The sequence below is a fragment of the Polyodon spathula genome, chromosome 14, assembly GCF_017654505.1.
Source record: "Polyodon spathula isolate WHYD16114869_AA chromosome 14, ASM1765450v1, whole genome shotgun sequence".
NCBI lineage: Eukaryota > Metazoa > Chordata > Actinopteri > Acipenseriformes > Polyodontidae > Polyodon > Polyodon spathula.
Window position 1 is genome coordinate 12,968,120 of NC_054547.1, and position 23,632 is coordinate 12,991,751.

The 23,632-nt window shown below is 34.8% G+C and overlaps 1 protein-coding gene across 2 annotated transcripts in view; it reads right to left on the reverse strand.

Moving 5' to 3' along the window:
- nek7 (NIMA-related kinase 7) overlaps nucleotides 1-23,632 on the reverse strand; it is a 58,634-nt gene that overhangs the window by 22,772 nt on the left and 12,230 nt on the right. For both annotated transcript variants that reach the window (XM_041270406.1, XM_041270407.1), the window contains 6 exons: nucleotides 16,887-16,968; nucleotides 12,761-12,901; nucleotides 11,072-11,134; nucleotides 7,775-7,885; nucleotides 2,257-2,365; nucleotides 925-1,032 (listed from right to left, as the gene is read on the reverse strand). In XM_041270406.1, the coding sequence (XP_041126340.1) occupies nucleotides 925-1,032; nucleotides 2,257-2,365; nucleotides 7,775-7,885; nucleotides 11,072-11,134; nucleotides 12,761-12,901; nucleotides 16,887-16,940 (586 nt within the window). In that variant the 5' untranslated portion in view covers nucleotides 16,941-16,968. The remainder of the gene's footprint in view (nucleotides 1-924; nucleotides 1,033-2,256; nucleotides 2,366-7,774; nucleotides 7,886-11,071; nucleotides 11,135-12,760; nucleotides 12,902-16,886; nucleotides 16,969-23,632) is intronic.

Below are 23,632 nucleotides of genomic sequence, written 5' to 3' on the forward strand. Positions count from 1 at the left end.
GCTAATTTCTGTGGCGACTAATGTTTTTCTTCTTCCATCGCTGAATTTTGCACTGCTCGATCACAGACTCCCGGAGGGACTGTCTAGTACTGCACAGAGGTGTGTTTTTTTTTCTTTAAAACTGTAGCTCAGCATCAGAAACTAGCCCAATGTACCTACAGAGGGTGCTGTGCTGCTTTTCATGAATGCTAGTTTCTATTATTTTTTGTAGCTAATGTTTATTCCACTTACAGTTTTACCAGTCTCCAGTGGCTGACAGTTAAAGCACAGAGCATCAAGCCACTGAACCACTAGGCAACCTACTGCAGTGTCTATATATAAATACACTTAATTTTTACCACGGCTTGTTTCGTCACAAAACAAATCTAGAATACATTCTTCAAAGTGTCTTGATAACAAAAGGATTTTATTTGCATGTATTTATTTATTTTAAATAGTCTACCGCCATTCATCTCAGTATGAGCTTATACAGTAGTAACCTTCTTGAATTGTAGCTACAGTATGTTTTTTTTGGACTTGTTTTTTTTACAAAAATAAAATTTTACTTCTGCTGTTTTTTTTTTTATACCTTAAAAGAGATCAACAGGTCAGCCCAGCATGGGTTCTCAAAGCAGTCCATTCATCATAGCCTGCTTGTTTTTTTTTATTGCACTCTTGTGCAAATCAGACTTGTACTGCAGTAGCAGGGGCAGACTTGTTACACCCAGGCATCATCTGTGAAAAGGTTGGAGGTCAAGGCAACAGGAAACTCCTAAGTTCTCCATGAAATGGATATACCCAGCACCGCTTTGTAAGGTTTGCCTAAGGCTGCAGGAGGTTTTTTATAACAGACACATGGTTTTAGTCTAAGTGGTATAATGAAACACATCCAGCTTGTGTAATTAAATTGGCCTTCTACTGTGCTGAATTTGAAGGCTTTCTTACCTAAAGAATGTGCTGCTGTAGTTTTTGAGCTGAAGAATCGGCCAAGTCCCAGGTCTCCTAATTTCACTACCCCAGTGGCTGTAATGAACACATTAGCTGGTTTTATATCTGTGAAACATAAATAAAAAAAAATTAAAAATTGGCAAGAGGTTAAAATATTAACATGCAAGAATGCAGCTACATTTGATGGATGTGTGTCATAGTAGGCAGGATGGTTCTGAACCCTTTTAAATCCCTTTAGACTTGGACACAGTGGAAATTATGTTGTAAGAGAGATGAAAAGGCACAATTCTGAAGGGTGGACTGACATCACCTTCCTGTCTGCAATGCAGGCACACAGATAAAATGGCAAAAGCAATTCACAAACATCTCAAAACCTAAACTGCTGTTATAAATAAACAAACTAATAAAACAAAAAGAAAAATCTATAACACAACATTTCACTTTATACCACAATGAGAGCAAGAAAGGTGCCACAGCCCCTACCAAGGGCAGAAAACAGAAGCTGATACAGTGAATCTGTAATGCTGAGTAAAGTACATTGAACAGAAGACATTCACCCTTTTAATGTTTAACATCTCTGGATATAAAAGTGTACAGTTATATTGCAAAATTAGTAGACATTTTCATGTAACCTTGTTCAAGAATGCAACCTGACGTTTAGAAACGTAGCTTTTTTACGTAGATTTTTTACGCCTTATTAAAGCATTTATTTTTCTACAGATGTTAAATACAAGAGGACACAAAGTAATATTGATAAAGATGACTGGTACTGACATTCACAATTAATACTATGTTCTGAGCACCTTCCTGATGTTAAAATTAAAAAGGTCTTCATACAAGATTCATATGTCTGGCTACAAACCATACAGAAGAAAACTAAAGCAGGCAGGCTGCTTTTCTAAGCACACAGATGTCACAGTAGATGTCCATTTGACACGTGTGCCAAGTGATTTTTTCTACATTGTATGTCATGATCTCCAAAACTTTATTTAGAATGTAGAGTTTGCAGAGTTGTACTCAGCAAAGTATGAAAATGTTGCTCTTGGTATTTTTGAATAAATAAAGGAAGCATGTTGTCAGGCTAACAAATAGAGTGACGTTTTATACGAACAAAATGAGAGTACCTGTCAGTCACACTTGCAGATCATCATTTTTAGGGGTAAAATGATGAGAAAATGTTCTGCCTGACACATATCTGAACAGTAGGTAACAACTATATGGAAGACACACATACATATATATATATATATATATATATATATATATATATATTCAATTTTAGCATCATGATGTTTGGATTACTCTCGAACATTCCCTTGACTGAAATACCTCTGTGCATGACACGTCGAGAGTGCATGTGTTCCAAGGCACTGCACAGCTGAACAAAATATTTCCAGACTGTCCTCTCTGGTATCAACCTCATGTGCTTCTTAAAATGCTGTTGAAAATAAAATAAAAAAATTAAAAAAAACACAGCCACAATTTACAGCTGCCCAAGCACAAGACATCCATTGTACATGCTGCAGATACCACCCTATGAATGAGCCTGAAAAACTTGCAGGCACATTCTCATGTATGCCCAAAACAAAGAAGTTCTTGTACATTTTTTTATTTATTTATTTTTTTTTAATATATAACCTGGATTCATGAGGATTTTCATTTCAGGGCACATCACATTTTGTAAGTAAATAAAAGTGCACAGGTGAAAAATGGCAACAGGATGAACATTCAGTCTTCAGTACAGTACATTACTAATGCCTACAATATCTACCTTTGTGGAAAATCAGATAAATAAAAACATTTTAAAACATTTTGCAAGCCTCCTGCAAAACACTTCTCTTTTCATCGTATTTTATACAGTAAAAAATTTCAATTGAAATCACATGACTACCCTGAAAATGCACTTTGAGGTTATTTTCTTGTGTGCACATCTGGTGCACAACTTTAATATACATAACATTGCCCTTTATACTTTTTCCACTGATTTCAGTTTTAACAGAATATTCCTTTGGTTTTGGTCTGTTTTTATACATCTTCAAAGGAAAAGAGAAAAAAGGAGGAGAGAGAGAGAGAGAGAGAGAGAGAGAGAGAGAGAGAGAGAGAGAGAGAGAGAGAGAGAGAGAGAGAGAGAGAGGGGTTATCGCTCAGTAAAGAAGTTAGGGAGAACTTACTCTGCAGGATGATCTCACTATAGTATGTCAATTATCCATGCCACATGTTGGCGTGTATTGTACTGAACTACTTTCCAGAATCTGATGGACAATCTACCAGACACCGAACCATTGTTATTTTGTCAACTTTCTAGGCTTAAGACCAGTAGAGGATTTATAAAAAAAAAGACGCCTAGTCATAATGCATTCTCATGAGTTGCAATATATGAAGAGTGCTGTTTTTAAGTGTGTTTTGATTAAAGTTGTGATTTCATTAAACTTTTCTAGACTAAAGGCTTCTTCAAGAACTGCTGAGAAAAGTTTGATCATTACTAATAAACTACTTCTGCAGAAAGAGAGGTTACCAAGATAGTAACCCATTATTCTATTTGTCCCTTACCTTACTGTAAGGTAGTAAAGTGTTGCAATTCTGTTTTATCATAGGGGACTGCACTATTTAGTTTCTAGTTAGGCTTGAGTACGATAACAGTAAGAGAAAAATATCTAAGCCTGGTTTAAAATAACAAAGCTATACATTACATTAAATATTAATATAAAGGCATGCACAATGGAATAGAATCCCCCCCCCCCCCCCCCCCCCCCATTAAATATTAACATACAGTAAAAAAATAAAATTTAAAAAAAGTCATTTTGTAACAACGATATTTCTTCAACTATTACCACACTCTGCATATCAGGTACCAACATTTATTAATAATCTGCAGTAAAGAGGTTACCAGTTTTCACATCCTTTAATGAAGGAACCAACTAGTTTTATGCAAATGTATACCAATTGATATAAAGCAGGTTTCAAGCACAGTATTTATTATGTGCAGGCAAATATAAAAAACAAAATCATGATGGGTTATTTCTTTGTGTGTTTCTTTCTACTTTTATTTTTTCCCATATTTAAATGTAAATCTTCAATATAAAATTTAGCACAGGAACCTTGGCCAGCATCCAAACAAAGCCGGTAAACCTATTCTTCCTGTAGCTCACTTTGCATATCAGAGGGTTGTTTGATGTCAATGGGGTGCATATCGGCTGTCGATGCATTTAAAAACAAACGCAGTACATGCAGTATTCTGTAAGTCTATGCAAATGAAGGGCCATTTGATTTAACTTGAATTCTGAAATGGTCAGAAATCATTTGCTACAGTGCACTCTTCATATAGATGTGATGTTATCAAGCTTAAACATAACCTGTACCTTTAAATATGTGCACTATTTAAAAAAAAATAAAGGAGCCCCTTGGCAGCTAAGTATAATTGGTTCCCACCAACAGTGTAATAGCTGACTCAGATCAAGACATCACAAAATCCGGAACCGTGTATCCGCCATGTACCAGCCGAATCTTTTTCAGGTAATTAATAATAATAATAATAACCAGAACTACCAGGCAGTTTTACGTCTCCCAAGCCCCAGTATCAGTACCTGTCTAAGCATGTTTAGTTCTCAATGTTTAAAATCAGTAACTTCAACTGTTCCACAGAAGAGTTTGAAAGTTTTTTTTTCAAAAATGTGTCAGGCAACCATCTTGTTTAACGTGAGTTTCTTAAAAGTCAGTCCTATTGCTACAGTGTCAAGGATGATGCTTGTGAAGTTCAGTTAGTCAAGTAAACCGTTTGTCAACTGAGGCAGTTTTAAATTTCAGACGTAAACCTACAACTGGCGGCCATCTTGTTTTATAAAACATAACCATTTTGAAATATTATATTCTATTGTTACTGGGACAATAACTACCATGTTTGGAGTTTGTTGGTCAAATGGTGGTCAAATGGTGTTCAAATAGTAGCAGTTTGCTGTTAAGGGCGCGTTTTGATAAGATTTGTGGCTGCCACTTTGCAAACTTGATGCGGGTTTGTATGCTGATGATATATGCCAAGTGTCAGATCAATCGCTTCACCAGTTCCCAAGAAGAAGTTTGAGAGGTTTCTAAAAAAAAAATGCGTCAAAAGGCCATTTTCGTTTCTGGTCAACACAATTTTTAAAAGTCAGTTGTATTGACACAGTATCAGGGAAGATGCTTGTGAAGTTTGGAGTTAGTCAAGTAAATCGTTTGTCAACTGACGCAGGTTTAAATTTCAAACCTAAACGTATCAGTGCCGGCCATCTTGTTTTATAAAAAAATCACAATTTTCACATATTTGTATTCCATTGTTACTGGGACGATAACTACCAAGTTTGGAGTTTGTTGGACAAACGGTTTTCAAACAGCAGCCGTTTGTTGTTAGGGGCGCGTTTTGATAAGATTTGTGGCAGCCACTTCGCAAACTTGATGCAGGTTTGGATGCTGATGATATATGCCAAGTATCAGATCAATCGCTTCACCGGTTCCCAAGAAGAAGATTTCGAAAGGCTTTATTGAAAAATGCCAATTGCAGGGACGCAGCAGCAAAATTTTTTCAGCATCTGACAGCCAATGTATCCAGCTTGTTACCTGCCAAGACAGAACCTGATCAGGCACACAGCTTCGAAGCAGAAGCAGTTTAAACTTTATTATTTAACAATAATAATAATAATAATAATAATAATAATAATAATAATAATAATAATAATAATAATAAATAATAATACTGTATTTAAATACAGTTAATGTATTAAATTTTAAAATAACAAAGCTTTACATTTATAATATGATTAATGTATAATTATATATATATATATATATATAATATATCTATATATATATATTGATATATTATATTTATATGTAATGTATAGCTTTGTTATTTTAAACATTTTAATACATTAACATTAACCATTATCAAACAGAACTTTTTTCATTTGGCATCTTTTTTTAAACTGTCGTGCAAATTCTGGTCAGACGGTAAGTAAGTGCAAAGGATTATTGTCATTTGTAGCGAATACGAACCTCATGTCAAAAATATTTGATAATAATGAATATTTTAAAGAACAATCACCTCATGAAACTGATGACAAATACCCAAACACTAACTCCTTGATGTATTCTCCCAATATAAATATTTATGCAAGCATCAGAATTGTAATGATTCTGTCACTTGCTATTTTTAAAATAGTAAAATACTAATAACTTTCAAGGCCACTTTATCAATTGCAATTAGTAATTCTTAAGAAAATCAGAATACACTGCTAAAATGTGACTATAATGTTTGCATCAATCAGAGTACCACAATAATTACGTACATATTTCATGTACAAAGAAACACATGTGTTTTATTGTTTGCCACTTAAAATAATGTTCAATTTCTGGCTTATAGCCCATCATTTCATATTCTCTAGAATGTACATTTCGTTACTGTAATCAATTTCATGTCATTATAATGAACAGTATGTGACTTAAACCTTATTATTTTTTTTTTATTTGGCAATGCTGAATGCAGGTGTACAACAGGAGGGTAAATAGTTAATCACATTTCCTTATTTATTTTTTTTATGTCCCTTTTAATTTATCTTGTTTTTTTATCACTTTGAAAGAGCACTCATTAAAAGAGATTGTAGAGGACCATTTTATTCTGTGAATATCATGGATGCTAAGATTTAAAGCTCTCTACATTGTTTAGGAAATAAGAACATGTTTGAAGTTTGTTCTCTACAGACCAAGCGTATTCAGAATACTACAGTATATGCCGGAAGTGTCACTTTAAGTGTAAATTAATACATAAAAATAAGGATGGTGAGAAGGTCACGTGTCACTCTGATCAGCAGCTGTGCAGAAAAACCACTACAAAATCGATAATATATATATATATATATATATATATATATATATATATATATATATATATATATATATATATATATATATATATATAGGACAATCAAGTGAACAACAAACAGTAAATTCATGAGATGCGATTGTCAATTAAAGTAGAATTGCATGTGCCTCTTCATTTTAAGTATGTAGTATTCTGCCTTTGCTTTATCCTATTCATTAAGGAATTAAAATGCAGTACAAAAAGAAAAAAAAAAAACAAACTGAAGCATTTATGCAAAATCAATCTGACACAAATCGTTTCAAAGTGCACCAGATCTTAATCCAATATGCAATCCACTGAGCTTTCATTCCAAATCAACCAGACATGAAAAGTTCATCAGATCCTCACGTTTTTATTTATTTTTCTTTTCATTTTTTTCACTCAATTTTGCTTTGCCGCATGGTGCTTTCTGACAACCTGTATTCAAGACAGAGATGTCAGCGTTACTACTTTTTTCAAATGATCAGTATAGTTTCTGTTTGTTGCAAATTATTTTCGCTTTGGATGCATAGTTACACAGTGTGTGCTTTTCATTAAAAAAAAAAAAAAAAATTAAAAAAGAGCTGGCTTCACTGTGGTGGCGGCATCCCATGCGTACAGACCGAGGATGTTGACAGTGTGTGTTTATATTATCTTTATTTATTTATTTTTATTTGGGGTCCATGGGCCAGGTTCGTTATAGCCGAAGGTTCATTATAACGAAGGGAGTTACAGTGTGGGTGTACTGTACATAAATAAATGAACTTTTTTTTTTTTATTATACATTTGGTTATATACTGACGGTCAAACACCAACTCCTAGCTGCTGTGCATGATGAACTAAGCTATTGTAAACCAGGTTTATACATTTAAAAAAAACAAAAAAAACAATAATTGAAACATACTGGAGACAATTTGAGATCACTTCCATGCTAGTAGTAAATGGAAACAAAGCATTAGTCAGAAATGACCTTCCTACCTTTATCATTCGTGAAAGGTCGCCAGCATCTGCAAGCTCCAGGACTATATTTAGCTCATTCTCTTCAATGAATGATGCATAATATTTAATTACATTTGGGTGGTTTAGTTGCTGAAATGACAAAAGGAAGTGCCATTAATGGTTTAAATATTTAACATGACTTGTTTGAGCTACTGGGGCTTCTTAAGGCAAGTGCTAAAATGAAAACAAATAAAACAGCCTGTATTCCTTAATTACAGTAAAGTAACTACAGCCAACCCTCTTTATACCGCCTGGTAAGGGCCATGGGCAAAAACAGGCAATAAGCGAGGGTGGCGTTATAGTGAGGGTCCAAAAAAAAAAAAAAAAACACACACACAACCTATATTTGCAATGAATTCAAACATTTTTTGTTTTTATTTTTTGTTATAAAATTACAGCATCTCAAGGCCATTTTAATAAAACACTAAATCTCCAATTGTCCTTTGATTAACAGTATATGCCTCACTTAGGTGAGAAAACATTTGCAATGTCTTGCTGACTTGCTTTCTCATTTTCAGATGCATACATGCAGACTTGTTTCTTTTGCTCTGGTGTTAAATGTGGGGTCGACTCACCATTTTGTACTTTCTGTTTTGCTTTAGGAGCAGGAGTGTTGATGACACTGGTATGAACGTTAAGTTAACAACAAACTAGGAAAGTGAGCCAAAGGTTAACTGCTTAACTTCTTGTTTTAATTGGAGAGAACAGTTGGCGGTATGCGAGGGTGGAGTTATGAAGGTGGGGGGGTTTTAAGATATCATGAAATAGTTAGAGATATATGTAAAACATTTCAAAATATCTCAAATTGAATTCCAAATATCTTAAAATGTGCAGTTTTTAAGATGATATCTAAAATTATATCTGTAAATCAATTTGAGATCTCTAAAATTGATTTAGTTTCTTTAAATACTATGGAAACCATATGGAGTGTGCTAGCATGGCACACCAAACTGTCATTTAGAGATATCTTAAAATGACATATTAACTTCCTGTTAATTTAAAGATATATCTAAATCATGTGTTCATTTAAAGAAATATCTAAATCAAAATAACTTCCTGTTCATTTAAAGATATATCTAAATCATTTGAAGATATCTTCAAATAACATCCTGTTCGTTTAAAGATATCTGCAAATCATTTGAAGATATCTTCAAATAACATCCTGTTCGTTTAAAGATATCTGCAAATCATTTGAAGATATCTTCAAATAGCTTCCTATTCATTTAGATATCTCTAAATCACTACCTGTTCATTTTAAGATATCTTTAAAGGACAGGAAGTCCATTGAAAACAGAGCATTTTCACAGGAAGTCATTTTGAAATATCTTGAAACGGCTTCCTGTTCATTTGAAGATATCTTCAAATGATTTAGAGATATCTCTAAATGAACGGGACTTTATTTGAAGATATCTCTAAATGATTTACAGATATCTGAAAAGTATTTAAAGATATCTCAAAAACATTTAGAGAGATCTTAAAACAATTTAAATTTATCTAAAATGCATGTTCATTTCATTTAAAGCTCCATTTAAAGATATCTGTAAATCATTTTGAGATATCTCTAAATGTATTTTAGATATCTTTAAATGACTTAGAGAGATCTTCAAATATTTAGAAATATAAATGAATTTGAGATCTCTAAATGATAATTTGGCTTGCCATAGTATAATGCACAAGATTGAGCAGCCTTGGTTTACATCCCTTGTATAATGTGAACTTAATGCATAACATAATCTTCTTGTATACAGTACTTTTCTATAAGTAACACCATAGTATACTATATAGAATACCATAACCCAAGTATACTGTGAAACTCCTATAACATGCAACCTGAATAAAAAAACAAAACAAAACAAAAAACAGATGTAACAAGGCAACACAGCTGTTGTGTGCTTCCAAGTTTTTTTTTTTGTTTTTTTTTGCTCAACCAGTGCGTGCAAGTGATCTAGTCTGCTGGCAGCGCAGTTAATCCTTATCTTTATCTTTATCTTTACAGTAGCATCTAGGAGGATCAGGGCTGTTCAGCTGGGCGGCGACAGTCACTTAGCCGGGCTGCCTGCCCAGCTGAAACGGCCTGCAAATATCTATTAACAGAACTGAATAAAGCAAACTCAACCAATCACAGAAAAAATCTTTGTCAGATACCATTAGCTTGGGACTAAAGTAGTGGATTTTGGAACATGCATGACATACTGTTAAACAAATGTTCAGAATTGATAGGATATGAATGTACAAACCTTTTTTTTTTTTTACTATAAAATGTACTAAATGTTCAGATAGATTTTGCGTTGTATTTTGGCAATGTCACATGTATAATTTGATGTAGTTTCAAAATATAAATATTTCAAAATATTAAAAAATATATATATTTAAAAACACTACAATGCATAGAAAGATGAGAAACCACGGACACTGTCCTAAATAAAGACGACCAAGGGCCACAAACTAAATTTCACTTTTTTACTATTCCAGTTTTACCGCGATTATTATTATGCTTGCCGATGCAGCATCCACTACTTTTTCAGTCTGTTAATTGTATGATGCCGACTGGTATATATACAGTTAACTGTAACTAACTGCTCGGAAAAAAACAAAAACAAACAAACAAGAACATATAAAAATGATTATTAAATTAACTTCTCGCCCCACTGAAGGCTAAGTAATTTTAGGTTAGCCGACTGGCAAAGCGCTGCTTGGGAGTGTGAGTCTGCACTCACCCATGCTGTGACTGACTCGTGGGTGGAGGTCTCCTGTGTCATCAATCCTCACCTTACATGAGCACTGTCACACAAAGCCAGTCATCCATAAACAATGGCCCGTACCAACTCAATGAAACCATGTGGTGCTTTTAAAACATGAGCGCTTGCTTTCACAATTAGTAAAAAAAAATAAAAAAAGCTCAATGGATTTCGCCAGATCCTACTAATTTGGTTGATTTTTTTTGTAAATTTCTTTTTGTAAATCCTAATTCACTGATCTTTTTTTGTTTTCCTCGCTTTTAAAGCAAATAAAAAAAAAAATCCCATTTCAATAAACCGTGCCAACCTGTAAAATATTAGTCAGACAGACTCTTTTAAAAAAAAAAAAAAAAAAAACTATCTGGGCCTCAAGGAAATGATATATGGAAGCTACTGTAGTGATCTGCACTCGCCTCACAGGAAACTGTACGTCCAATACAGATCAATTGTTTTTCTTTAATATCAGGTCTCAGCTAAGGCACCTTTAGAAAACATAATACAACACAAGATGCTATTTTTAACTCCTCGAGTGTTTTACCTTTAGGAGATCTATTTCTTTGATGCAATCTGCACGAGCTTTGGCATCCATCAAGTCGAATATCTATCAAAAGATCAAAAGAAAATGCTGTTATGGCATTTCAGAATACAGGACTGCACACAAAGCATTACCATACAAAGAAACTGCAGTTGTGGTACACACCTGGATAAACTGCAAATTTACAGGTAAGATCACGCATCTACTGTTTTTACATTGCATAAATGAATCTGAACCGTTTAAAAAATCTTGCAAGGTTTTTTGTGTGTGTGTGCGTATGTTGTTTTTTTTTTTTGTTTTTTTTTTTTTTTTATTTTAGTATTGCACTGCAGTAAACTTTTCAGGACATGCCATGCAAGTCACCTAGTCAGAAATTCTGAAAAAGAGAAGCAATACATGGATCTCAATCTCAGTGAAAACAAATCTATGAATGCATTAGAGGTAATTCACCACAAGTCAAAATAATTGGATTCTTAGTATATAATGTGTTTTCTAGACGAAACTGACTGAAGGAACCTGTTCCTGTCTAGAAAACAAGTGAAATGTGAGTGGCCAGTATCATATGATAGAGAAGGGAATCCATCTTTGGCATTTATAACTACTTTTCTAAACCTGTAAAACCACAGAAATAGAAGAAAAGGCATATCCAGCCACTGTGATAGTGTACTGAGAGGCAATGTGCCAGCAATGCACCACAGTCATTTAATTTGCAATAAAACACCTTGATATGCAAGTCAAGGTCTTGGTGCCTTGCCATATGGCTATTTCGTTACACATTTATAGATGCTGAATGTAAATATATAACAATTTAAAGGGGGAGGGGGATTTATATGTGGTTTCTGAAGTCAAGGCATGGACTTGGTTGAAAATAAGGTATGCAGTGTGAAAACTCCCACTGTAGCTAAATGCTTGTTATCTGCCAGCCATTAGTGGTGTATACCTGGAAACAGTTCCTTCTTGCCAGGCTCATCATTACCAGTAATGATCCCGAACAACAATGACAGCATCAGCACCAGAGTGCAGTGAATAAAAGGATTATGTTACAAACAGTGTCTGGCTGACGAAAAGCTGCAGGAGCCAAGACTGTTTTAATCTTTTTGTTTCCGATTTTATTTTTTATTTTTTAATTATGTATCCACGGGAAACTGTATAATTTGTGTGAAGACATAAATGCAGATAAATAAATATAGATAGATAAATGCAGTAAAAGTCACTTCTAAATTGGCTTTAAGACAACACATGTACCACTACAATTCAGGACAGGGATACCAGTGCTTCATCAGCTTCTTTTAATCAGTTTAGATGTTTTATTAGGCTAGACAATTTATTTTAAATGTATACATAGTTTTTACAGTACATAAGTTTACCCACTCACTGTAAACTATAGTATAATTACTGTATTAATTCATAACTCTACCAGATTGTATAAAGACTGGAAAGACCTTTGCAGTATATATTTTTTCTTCTCTATTTTATGTGTTACATCCCTTATTTTAAAGGCCAAGATCAATGATCTGGACAGCAGGAGGCTGAAAAGATAAGATCATTCATTATTGATGACTAGAGTAAGGAATAACACTTGGGACTTGCTATTTATACTTTACACAGAGCACACCACCCTTACAAAAGACACAGATATTTAGATATTACACCATCTAGTGCATTACAGAAAAGTACTTATTTTTCTCTTACCTGCACTTTTTTCAGGGCTACCGGCATGCGATCTAGCAAACATGTCGCTCTGTACACTTCACTAAACTGTCCTCGTCCAATCTTCTTCTCAATCTGAAAATTTGCAAGTGCATTGTGACCCATATCTGGCCGCGGTGGCTTCTGCAAATTAAGTAAAAACAGGATTTATCACAATAAGCCATACTTGGATTTCACACTAAATACATCTATCTACAGTAGCTGTGGAAGAACCAAAACTAAACAATACAAACTTTTTTTATGTGACAACAAAAAGCCATTTTCAAAAATTCACTTAAAAGGCAGAGTACATAGAAACAATAAAATAAGTATTATTTTCATTCTCACTGTTGTCAGCAACATATCAAAACAGCATGACATCCACTATCGTCGAAGTGACTTTTGTCGGACCACTTAGCATAGAATCCCCCAAAGTCCCTTAAAAAATAATCACACAGCACTCTGGCACTTGAGATCTAGAATTACAAGCAAGGCAATATTAAAGATAAGCCCTTTGGTTACAATTTAAAACACAGACCTTTAGAGGTTTCTTTGTAACCTTGTATTATTTAAAACTGCGGCAACAAAAGGTGACATATATCAGAATGCCACATGTCACTAGTGACAGTGTAAAGATGGCCATGGGACCCCCTTAGAGCCACAATACTTTGTGGGAAAAACTTTTAGAAACACAAGGATCAGATCAAGTCAATGCTGCTACATTCATGGTCAAATTCCATTTACAAATAGTCCTGGGGGTATAAACCACAGGCTCTACCATGATATACTGTATATATTTTCAATGGTTCTTACAGCTCATAGTTCCAGGTACAAAAGCCTATGTTAGTAGCGCTAAGGGCAACTAATTTGCCTCATTCAGGAAATAAGTTGCCATAGACAGAAGGACCAACAAATTAGTTGAAGCAATTTATTTATTTAATTAACTATGTGTTTATTGTTTTCTTCAATATTGGTTGAATATGGAGAAAAGAGAAATCTGCACGAGGCAGATTCTATGCAAATTATATCTTGTAGTGCATTGTATATTCACAAAGTGTTAGAATAGGCAGTACCCAATAAATATAATTTACACTTCAAATAATAATACATTAAAAAAAACATGAACAGCCAATTTAAACATTCTGTAGCTTAAAGGGTGGTAGCAGATAAAAAGATGAACCTAAGAATTGTTACCCAATTAGTAGAAATAAAGGAGGAGGGGGATATATGAAGAGCAGCTCTGTACTGTATACAGTTTGAGATTAAGAGCAGGAATTACTTTCAAATGTTAGCATGAGCCTCTAAAGCAGTGTGACAACCGCACGCTGACAGCAAAGTCTCAGTAATGTGTTCTGGCATGCAGGTTTGTAATCACACATTTACATATGCAATGACCTACATTTGCATGTCAGATCGCACACGGTCTTGCTTTATTAACGCTGGGCACCTCCCTGAGCTTGGCGGCCTCAGTGGCGAGAGAGGGCCAGAGGGTGGTGGTTTTTTGGCAGCCGTAGGACAAACTGCCAGCGAGGATTAGGTTGATGTGGTCTGAGCATTAGACACTTCATTAGAGGTAATCTGTTTAACAGTGGGCAGTGTATGTAAACTTCACAGCCCATTTGCAGCACCTTTTCGCCCCATGGCCTCCCCCTTCAAAGGGCAGCGTGGCTGAGTGACAGCTTGCCTCATCCGCTGCTCTGTCCCGTCATACAATTTAGAATGGAGAGCTGACATGAGGAGCAGCATAGCTGCACATCCCTGACAAACACTGGGTCACTCTCTGAAAACACAATTTGTACAAATTGCATTTGGTGGAAAACACAAAAGCTTTTTTTTTTTGTTTGTTTGTTTGTTTTTTTTCTTTCACTGCAGGACATAAATAAATATCTGAGAACACTGTGGTATCCAAAAATATATTTGTATGAAGAGTCAAACAAAAAAAACTTCATTGATAAAATCATTTTTCACATTCTGTAACAAGACCAGAATCTCATAAAATGTTTTGAATCCCACGACCCAAAAAATGTACAAGGCTGCTATTGACAGAATTATGGTTTTGTGGCACCAGCTACAGGGTTTTAAGCTTCCCCCCACCTTACGTCACTCTGCGACAAACCAGGACACTCCTGCTTCGGTAGGTTACACATCTAGTCTAGCAGATCTGCTACTATGTAAGTTGTCAAAATTTGCAAGAAATCTACGTCAATCTACTTAAAAGAAAAAAACTACCATTCAAACCTAAAAAAGCAGTTCACAATGACTTTGTAAGATTATTTGTTAATGTTTCCATTAAGTTTCCCTCATAGCACAAAAGAGTTTTGTTAATGTGCTGTGCTAAAGTTGTGACAACAACTGTGTCCTTTCCCTTGTCCGTTTAAAAAAAAAAAAAAATACCCGGGATGTTTGTTCTGAAACTGTGCGATAAGAGTTTCTTAACAGAAGGCTTGCAACAGGATTACAGTACACTTAATTTTTCAATTTGTCCCTTGAATTTGAGGCATTTTCACCCATGGAATGAGGTTAATTGTACTAAACTAGTACTGGCCTAGCGCCTCTGACCGTTTAATGCTTGGAACACCCATTTCCAAAATTTCGAAAAGTATTAGTATTGTAGGATATCAAACAACAAAAAGAATGTTCCACTCCGAGTGCTAAAAGTTGTGTAAACCTAGCCACTGACAACAGTTTTATTGAAATTGTTTTAACCTTTAAGAACATGGATTAAGTTTCTTTTTAGTTTTTTATTTATTTGTGAAGCCAAGTTTATTCTGCCCTTCAGAAAAATCTATAACCAGATTTTTCTGTCTTCTATTATAATGCTGCTTCGACAGGATTCATACATTAGACTGAATGATATTTAACCATCTAAAACACAGCTAGGAGGTCAAACTACAATAGTCTCAATCAATACACAATTCTACATTGATCCAAGATTACATACAACAGCACAATGGGAGATAACATGGATATTTGCACAATTAAAGTAAAACAGCTAATAACAAGCAGAAAGACTGTCAGCATCAGATAATCATTTTTCCCTTGAGGCTAAAATACACATTTTAGGTTACAGTCAAGAATACAGGTCAGTTTTGTTTTTGTTTTTTAATCGGATGTGTATTTTTCAATTTAAACTGCAGTCGGTGAAACAGATTCATAAATGTATGAGAGTAACAATACCGTGAAATAGAATAAGTAGCATGATTCAGAAAAATAGAGGGTTACACGTCCCCAGGTGCTGTTACAACTGTTTAAATAGTGTACCTGTAATTTTGCTTTTCATTGTTACCATCCTGACAGCTTTTTACACTTATAACTTTAAAGTCTGTTTCAAAGCTCTTTTCAAAAGGGCTGCTCTAGTGCACTGACAGTGTAAGGATTATTGCCCCCATTGTCAAACAGGTAACACACCAATAATGATACAGAAAAGCCAAAGCATGTGTTTCTTTTTTTAATTGCTCTTCCCACAGTGACTTAGAGGACAGCTCTCAAACCCCAGTGCACTAGAGCAGCCATTTTGAAAACAAACAAAAGGAGGTCTATTTGGCCCATCTTGCTCATTTGATGGTTTATTGATCCAAGCAAGAACCTCCTCAAGCCATTTTTTGAAGTAACCGTGTAAATCAGCTTCCACAACAGTGAATTTTTTTCATTCCTTGCTCACATTTTTAGGGCACGTCTAAGATACCCCTGTGTGTAAAACATCTGTCCGGCTTCAAGGAAAGTATTTCTGTGTTATTTTGTTATATATAAGAATCGAGACATTCCTTGTAATTTGGAGTATTTGAAGCTGGCTAAAACGCCAGCGTTCTTTTATTATATGTAAGAAATAAAGAAAATGGTGTTTTCAGCAATGCATACATGTGTAATTTATATATATATATATATATATATATATATATATATATATATATATATATATATATATATATATATATATATAATAATGTTATATATACCTATATCAACCACATTAGCGAATAGCAGAACACTAGTCCATATTGCTTGAAGACTGGTACATTTCACATAATCATGTGCAACCCGCATCCTTTATATTCAATTCCTGCCACTTTTTGAAAATTGTTTCCATACAGTCTTCTATAAATAGATGACGTTGATCAAGTTACTGTACCTGTGGCTGGAACTGTGGAATTGCAGCCTGCTGGCCTTGGGGTTGTTCATCCATGGTGGCAGGAATGGAGTCCCTTTCACCTCTGTTAAAATAAAAAAAAATAAGATGTTCAAAACTGCAACTTTGTTCAGTCAAGTTGCTGTAGTACTGTAAACTCTTAGTTATCCCTCCTGTGAATGAGCACACAGTTTACAGGAAGAGTGTGTGGAAATCTCCACTGTGTTACAAGGTCTGGTTGTCTCTGGGTCTAAAGTTACTGGATACACTGTAGAGGCTATTGAACAGTTTCATATTACTTCAGATTAAATTCGAAAACGTAATCCTTAATGTGTCAATAAGAGTTTGTTGAACTGATGAACTTAGGCATACATGTAAAGATTACATCACTAGCAATTATCGTTAAAATAATTTGGAGCCTAAAAGCTTATAGAGCCAACAGGTACTTTTGTGTAAAGAATATAATAAACAAAACCCTTTTTGTACTGTATATTTGAGGTACAAGAAACAATACTGCAATTCCAATTCAACTTTCAATAAATACATTTACTGTAAATAAATTAGTGCTGGGAGGAACATAGGATTTTCATGTCTGGACATTCGCTCATAAATTTAAATATGTGTTTGGTTTTCAAAAAGTAAGAATTAAGTAAGCCATTATACTGCTCTGAACGCAGGCAGAGATAGCATAGCGGCAGAGAGTGTGGCCACGGCTGTATGCGTTCCTTTATTAACAGCAAGACCTTACAATATGTAACATGTTAAAATAGAGAAATATCCCAGGAATAACGAATACATTGTGTAGGACTTTGTCACAAAGATGGCTGTAGTGGGTGATGTCAGACCAGAAACAGGAACCAGGAAATAAACAAAGACAGATGTGGAGTTGGGTGGAGCTGAGCAATTGGTTTCGCTGAGCATTTAATAATGAACAGACAGAAAATAAAAGGTTGTAAAGACAAACAAAATACAGGACACAGCACTTTCGCCAAAATAAATAGACAAACAAAATGGACTACACAGACAAACACTTCACCCCAGTGAATTAACTACAAAACAAAGGATGCCAAATAGCATTTCAAGTTAAATGTTGTTTTGTTTATCCCCGAAATAAATAGTACACAACACTGACAACACATTTTATTTCTTTTTCTTTTTGTTCATTCCTTGCCATTGCCGTTTCTTCACAGTAAATAGTGGCCATCAACACGTAATAACATTAGGTTTACTTGTGCCATAGTGTAGCTGAACAAGCAAACGAAAACTGAACTTTAACTTTAAATTTAACTCAAATAAAACAAAACAAAAAACATGGAAATGACACTGTAAAGTGAAGGGCAAAAAAACTCACCATTTTGGTTCTCGTTTATTACATTCCACATAACAGAAAGTCACAACAAAAAATATATAATATATACAGAAATCACTGCACAACATTTTCAGGAAGTTGGGTACTGTTAAGCGAGGCATTTCAGAATGACATGCTTGCCTTTTTTCTGTCCAGTGAGATTCTGACTCGCTCTAAAGCAGCATGCCGCACTTATATATATATATATAAATCAAACAGAGCTCTTTTTCGTTTGCCATCTTTTTTTAAACTTTTAAACTGTTGTGCACAGTCTGGTCAGATGGTAAATAAGTGCAAAGAACTATTGTCATTTGTAGCGAATACAAACATCATGTCGAAAAATATCTGATAATAATGAATATTTTAAAGAACAATCACCTCATGAAACTGATGACAAATACCCAAACACTAACTTCTTGATGCATTCCCCCAATATAAATATTTATGCAGGCATCAGAGTTGTAATGATTCTGTCACTTGCTATTTTTAAAATAGTAAAATACTAATAATAACTCTCAAGGCCACTTTATCAATTGCAATTAGTAATTCTTAAGAAAATGAGAATAAACTGCTAAAATGTGATTATAATGTTTGCATCAATAAGAGTACCACAATAATTACGTACATATTTCATGCACAAAGAAACACATGTGTTTTATTGTCAGCCACTTAAAATAATGTTCACTTTCTGGCTTATAGCCCATCATTTCACATTCTCTAGAATGTACAGTTTGTTATTGTAATCAATTTCATGTCATTATAATGAACAGTATGTGACTTAAACCTTATTAATTTTTTTTTATTTGGCAATGCTGAATGCAGGTGTACAACAGGAGGGTAAATAGTTAATCACATTTCCTCATTTTTTTTTTTTTTTATGTCCCTTTTAATTTATCTTGTTTTTTATCACTTTGAAAGAGCACTCATTAAGAGATTGTAGAGGACCATTTTATTCTGTGAATATCATGGATGCTAAGATTTAAAGCTCTCTACATTGTTTAGGAAATAAGAACATGTTTGAAGTTTGTTCTCTACAGACCAAGTGTATTCAGAATACTACATTATATGCCGGAAGTGTCACTTTAAGTGTAAATTAATACATAAAAATAAGGATGGTGAGAAGGTCACATGTCACTCTGATCTGCAGCTGTGAAGAAAAACCACTACAAAATCGATAACAGCATCCTTAAAAAAATTTTTTTTAAATCTAAAAGGATGTAGCTGTGAAAATTTAACATGGATGTTTTCACTAGTGTAGCTAAATTGACCCAAAAATATGAAGCAGCACACCCAAGAGTAATTGGTTATGTTGAGTGGAGTTATTTTTCTCTTAAGGAGGTCATCAGTGCTCAAACAGTTAATGTTACCTCAATGATTGAACCGCCTCGATATATGCCAAAATAAGCTGTTGCTAACACGAATGCACTAACAGTTACTGGCAATGACACAACAACACTAGAATCTTGTTATCTACAGTGTGATACCTGCATCTCCTAATTTTAATTACTCATTACGTGTCTCCCCCCACCCCCCTCATAAAAAGCAAAGCAAACACCTAGACCCTTTGCTAAAGTCTTGATCTCATTGGTCTAAAGCATAACCAGGTAAATACCACAATCTAGACATGAAAGAGGATTTTGGTGGCTGGGAAGTGCGAAAACTGAAAATCTGATTTACAGTCACACATCTAAACCATACAGAAATCTGAAACTGGCATTCAAGATACTGTATTGTGGGGTGGAAGCCCTTGCTAACACTTCAAATTTCAACCTCTCTACATTATGGGCTAGCTTCCTCTACTCTTGTCTTGACCTATCTACAGCAAGAGCCAAAATACTGTAACTCCAGGGCATTGGATTGACATCTACAACTCACCAAGTTTCTTTACACCCTCATTAATAGAATCAATTAGGGATGCCAGAACACATCAACAGCAATGTGGTAGATAGAATTAGTTAACGGTGTAGAAATAATTAGCTTACTGAACTTCATCTATCAATATAGATTACAGAACCTTTAAAGTCTAGCAAGGAGGGTCAAACTACTTAATACTACCTGTATTAGAAGACCACGATACCCCACGACTCTGTTCATGGTAAAAATCTCCTTTAATGGAGATGGGTGGTCAATCAAGGGTATGGATGAGGCACTGGCAGAACAGAAAGGGCTAGATTTTAAAAGCTCTTTCATCCAGATCTTCATCAGCAAATCTTTTTTTTCAGTAGGTGATTGTACAGGAAGTAGTCATAAGTTGTTTCTTACTTTATATGAATGTGTACAGTAACTAGTGTTTCTTTCCCCTTTCTAAAAAATCAGTTCCATGAAGCCAGCCACAGGGGATCAGATATCGCCTGGCGAGTGTGCAGCATTCTTACACTGCGACTTGTGTTATGGACGTATCTCTTTCTGAGCGGACCTGAAGGAAAACCACTACCTCTCAAACACTTGAATATACAAGTGACAAAAAACATTAAAAATAAAAATTACTTAAAAACTACAAATCCAATCGAATTCCAGCCACCGCAGGAAATGAAGTCAGCAGACTGCTACTGTTTAAAGATTTCAAGAGACTATGTTTCAAAGTGTTTATGATTCAAAGGACATCACTCTACTCCTTACCACTGCCAAGATATTAAAGGTTTAAAATAAATGGTTAAATGGTTAAAGCAGGCCAGAACACCAAAAACTCAACTGCAACCAATAACTCTAATACAGTGAATTCTAATGTGGGATGCAGGCAGAATAAGACCCAAAATTCCTAATTGAGAGGTTTTTTTTTTTTTTTCTGGAATTATTTCCGATTGGCCTCTGGTCCTATATTTTCAAAGCAGAGCAGCATATCAGCAGCAGTGAAATCCCAAAGCAGTAAGTGTACTGTAGCAGGGCTTCACCCACAAAACTCACACCTCCAGCAAGATGGAACACCATTATACAATACTAGCACTAACAAGCTATGGTGAAGTATGCATCGCACTATCTGAGTTTCAAAGGACACCAAAATAATGCAGCCACTGCATCTTTTTGTTTTAAGTCTTTCAAAGTGCTCAATTTGTCTTTTATGGAGTGATTGAGCTTGGTTTGTGTTACAGTTGCCACCACTTAGAACAGACATGTTTGTGTTAATGTGATTCACCCGCAGTAAGCGATGGACGGTATAAACTCCCACACAATAACCTGCCATTCAAAATGTCCCACAATCACCAGTGCAGTAATCAAAACAAACAAGCGGGTATGCGGTTCAAAATCTTTATTAAGACACTCATTACACTAATAAAAAATATGTATTAAAACTAGGCTTGTAACGATAATGACAATAAATCTAATTATTTATGACATGCATCTGGACAATTTTTTTTGCAAGTGTGGACGGCAAACCTTGCTAGCAGTGTTACAAATGCGCAGTATGCACGATTACGTCATCTGTGTCCAGTCGCCAAGGTGACACAGCTCAGAATTCTTGAGGTTGTCAGAGTTTCAGTTTCGGTTGTATTTTCATCAGCACTCTCCTCCACAACTACTAAATCCCCCGCTTTTCTGTGCATTGTTTGCTGACTGACAGAGTTCCAAGCATGCTTTAGCAAGTGCACACTATCTAGCAGATACATTTCATTCACACTGAATTTCCGTGCTGATGCTCATCGCTTTTCTCTTTTCAGCCATGTTTGCTGTTGCAGTCACTGCTGTTTTTTCAAACTGTAAACCCAACACTGCGTTCAGTGATTAAATAGCCAAGGTACAGTACAGGGGTAATCGTTCAGTAACGACGTGCAAACAGCTGATTGATCGATCTGTCAAGCCTTTACTACAATAAAGTGCTGCCTTTTGTATTGAAAATTATGTGAATGGCAAGGCAACTAGGCGAATACAGTAATTACTGGATTAGTAAGGGCGATTACTACAGTAATAAGCAGTGTGTTTGTTATTTAAATCTATGTGAATGACATATAACGAGATCCAAACAGATGAGTTTGCCCAAAATATACGCCGTGTTTAACACGGTATAAACGATACCTTTGTTATTGAAATCAATGGGAATTGCACAAGGCAAACACTATCTGTCTGATACAAACAGCTGCCCGAATTAACCCTGTACGGTATAAGTGGTGGATATTGTATGTAATACAGTGCCAAACTAGTTTATTTGCAAATAAATTGATAGTTTTTAAATTAAAACTACAATCAAAAGAAAATGCAATACATGTTAACACCTTTTAAAGTGGTTACAGAATTACATTGCCAAGTCTATAATTACAGTAAATATATAAAGCTATATATATATATATATATATATATATATATATATATATATATATATATATATATATATATATATATATATTTGATCCTGTCTTCCTTTATAAAATGGCAAAATTCCAATGCCAGCTGAATGTATTACAAAACAGCTTGAGACAGTATATAGTTAAAGGACCATATTCTCCAATGTATGGATAATTATTGAGAAAATCGTTAAGTCTACTGATGAGCCACTGGAATCAAGAAGGGATGCCAATTATTGTTCCTAAATGTCTTGAACATACAAAACACATTATTTGTACATGTCTCTTCGGAATACAGCCAAACACATTCCAGAACATTGTGCAGCAGCTCATTACATGAGTGAAAGCTTTCCAAGTGAACCACAGTTCCCGGGTGGTAAATCCAAATGAAAGCTCTCCTTTTCCTGGCTACTTTATTCTCGGTATACCAAATCCTGGCAAAGCAGTCTTTTGAGCTATCCTGGATCTTTGTTATAGCAGTAAAGAGGTAGACAGGTTGACAAACAACTGCCTGCAATAGCTGTGCAGTCTATAAAGAATAATAAATGGGAGAGAAAGAGAGTATAAATATCAATTTATTTGTGCAAATGGCCAGCGACATTAGTTGTACATGCCCAATCCATTGATTTGTGATATTATTAAATATACATACATATATATACATACATATATATACACACACTTTAAAAATCAGGGATTCAGCATTTAAACTGAAAACTTCCAAAAGAAATCTGAATTCCACAAAACAGCAGTAACAGATGGCAATGATTTAGTATCTGTGATGCAACAAACTAAAACACCTGTACATAAGGAGTTGGATTCACCTTATAGAGAAAGTGGGGAAAAAATAGACAGAAGCTATTTTTATATTTGAATGATTCCCAAATACTGCTTACTAGCTGAAGTACCCGGCATTGCCTGGGGAAATTCAATATTTCAAGCATGACAAATTGGGGAATGGTAGCCTTATGGTTTTCTATAAGTTACTGATCTTGGGTGTCACACAATGCGCTCGGACCCCTTTCCCTTTTTTTGTTTAACTTTATTCATTTTTGGTTTTTGCCACTTTTAAATGTTTTAAATTTTTTGTTCTTTTTACTTATTTTTTGATTTTGTGGATTTCT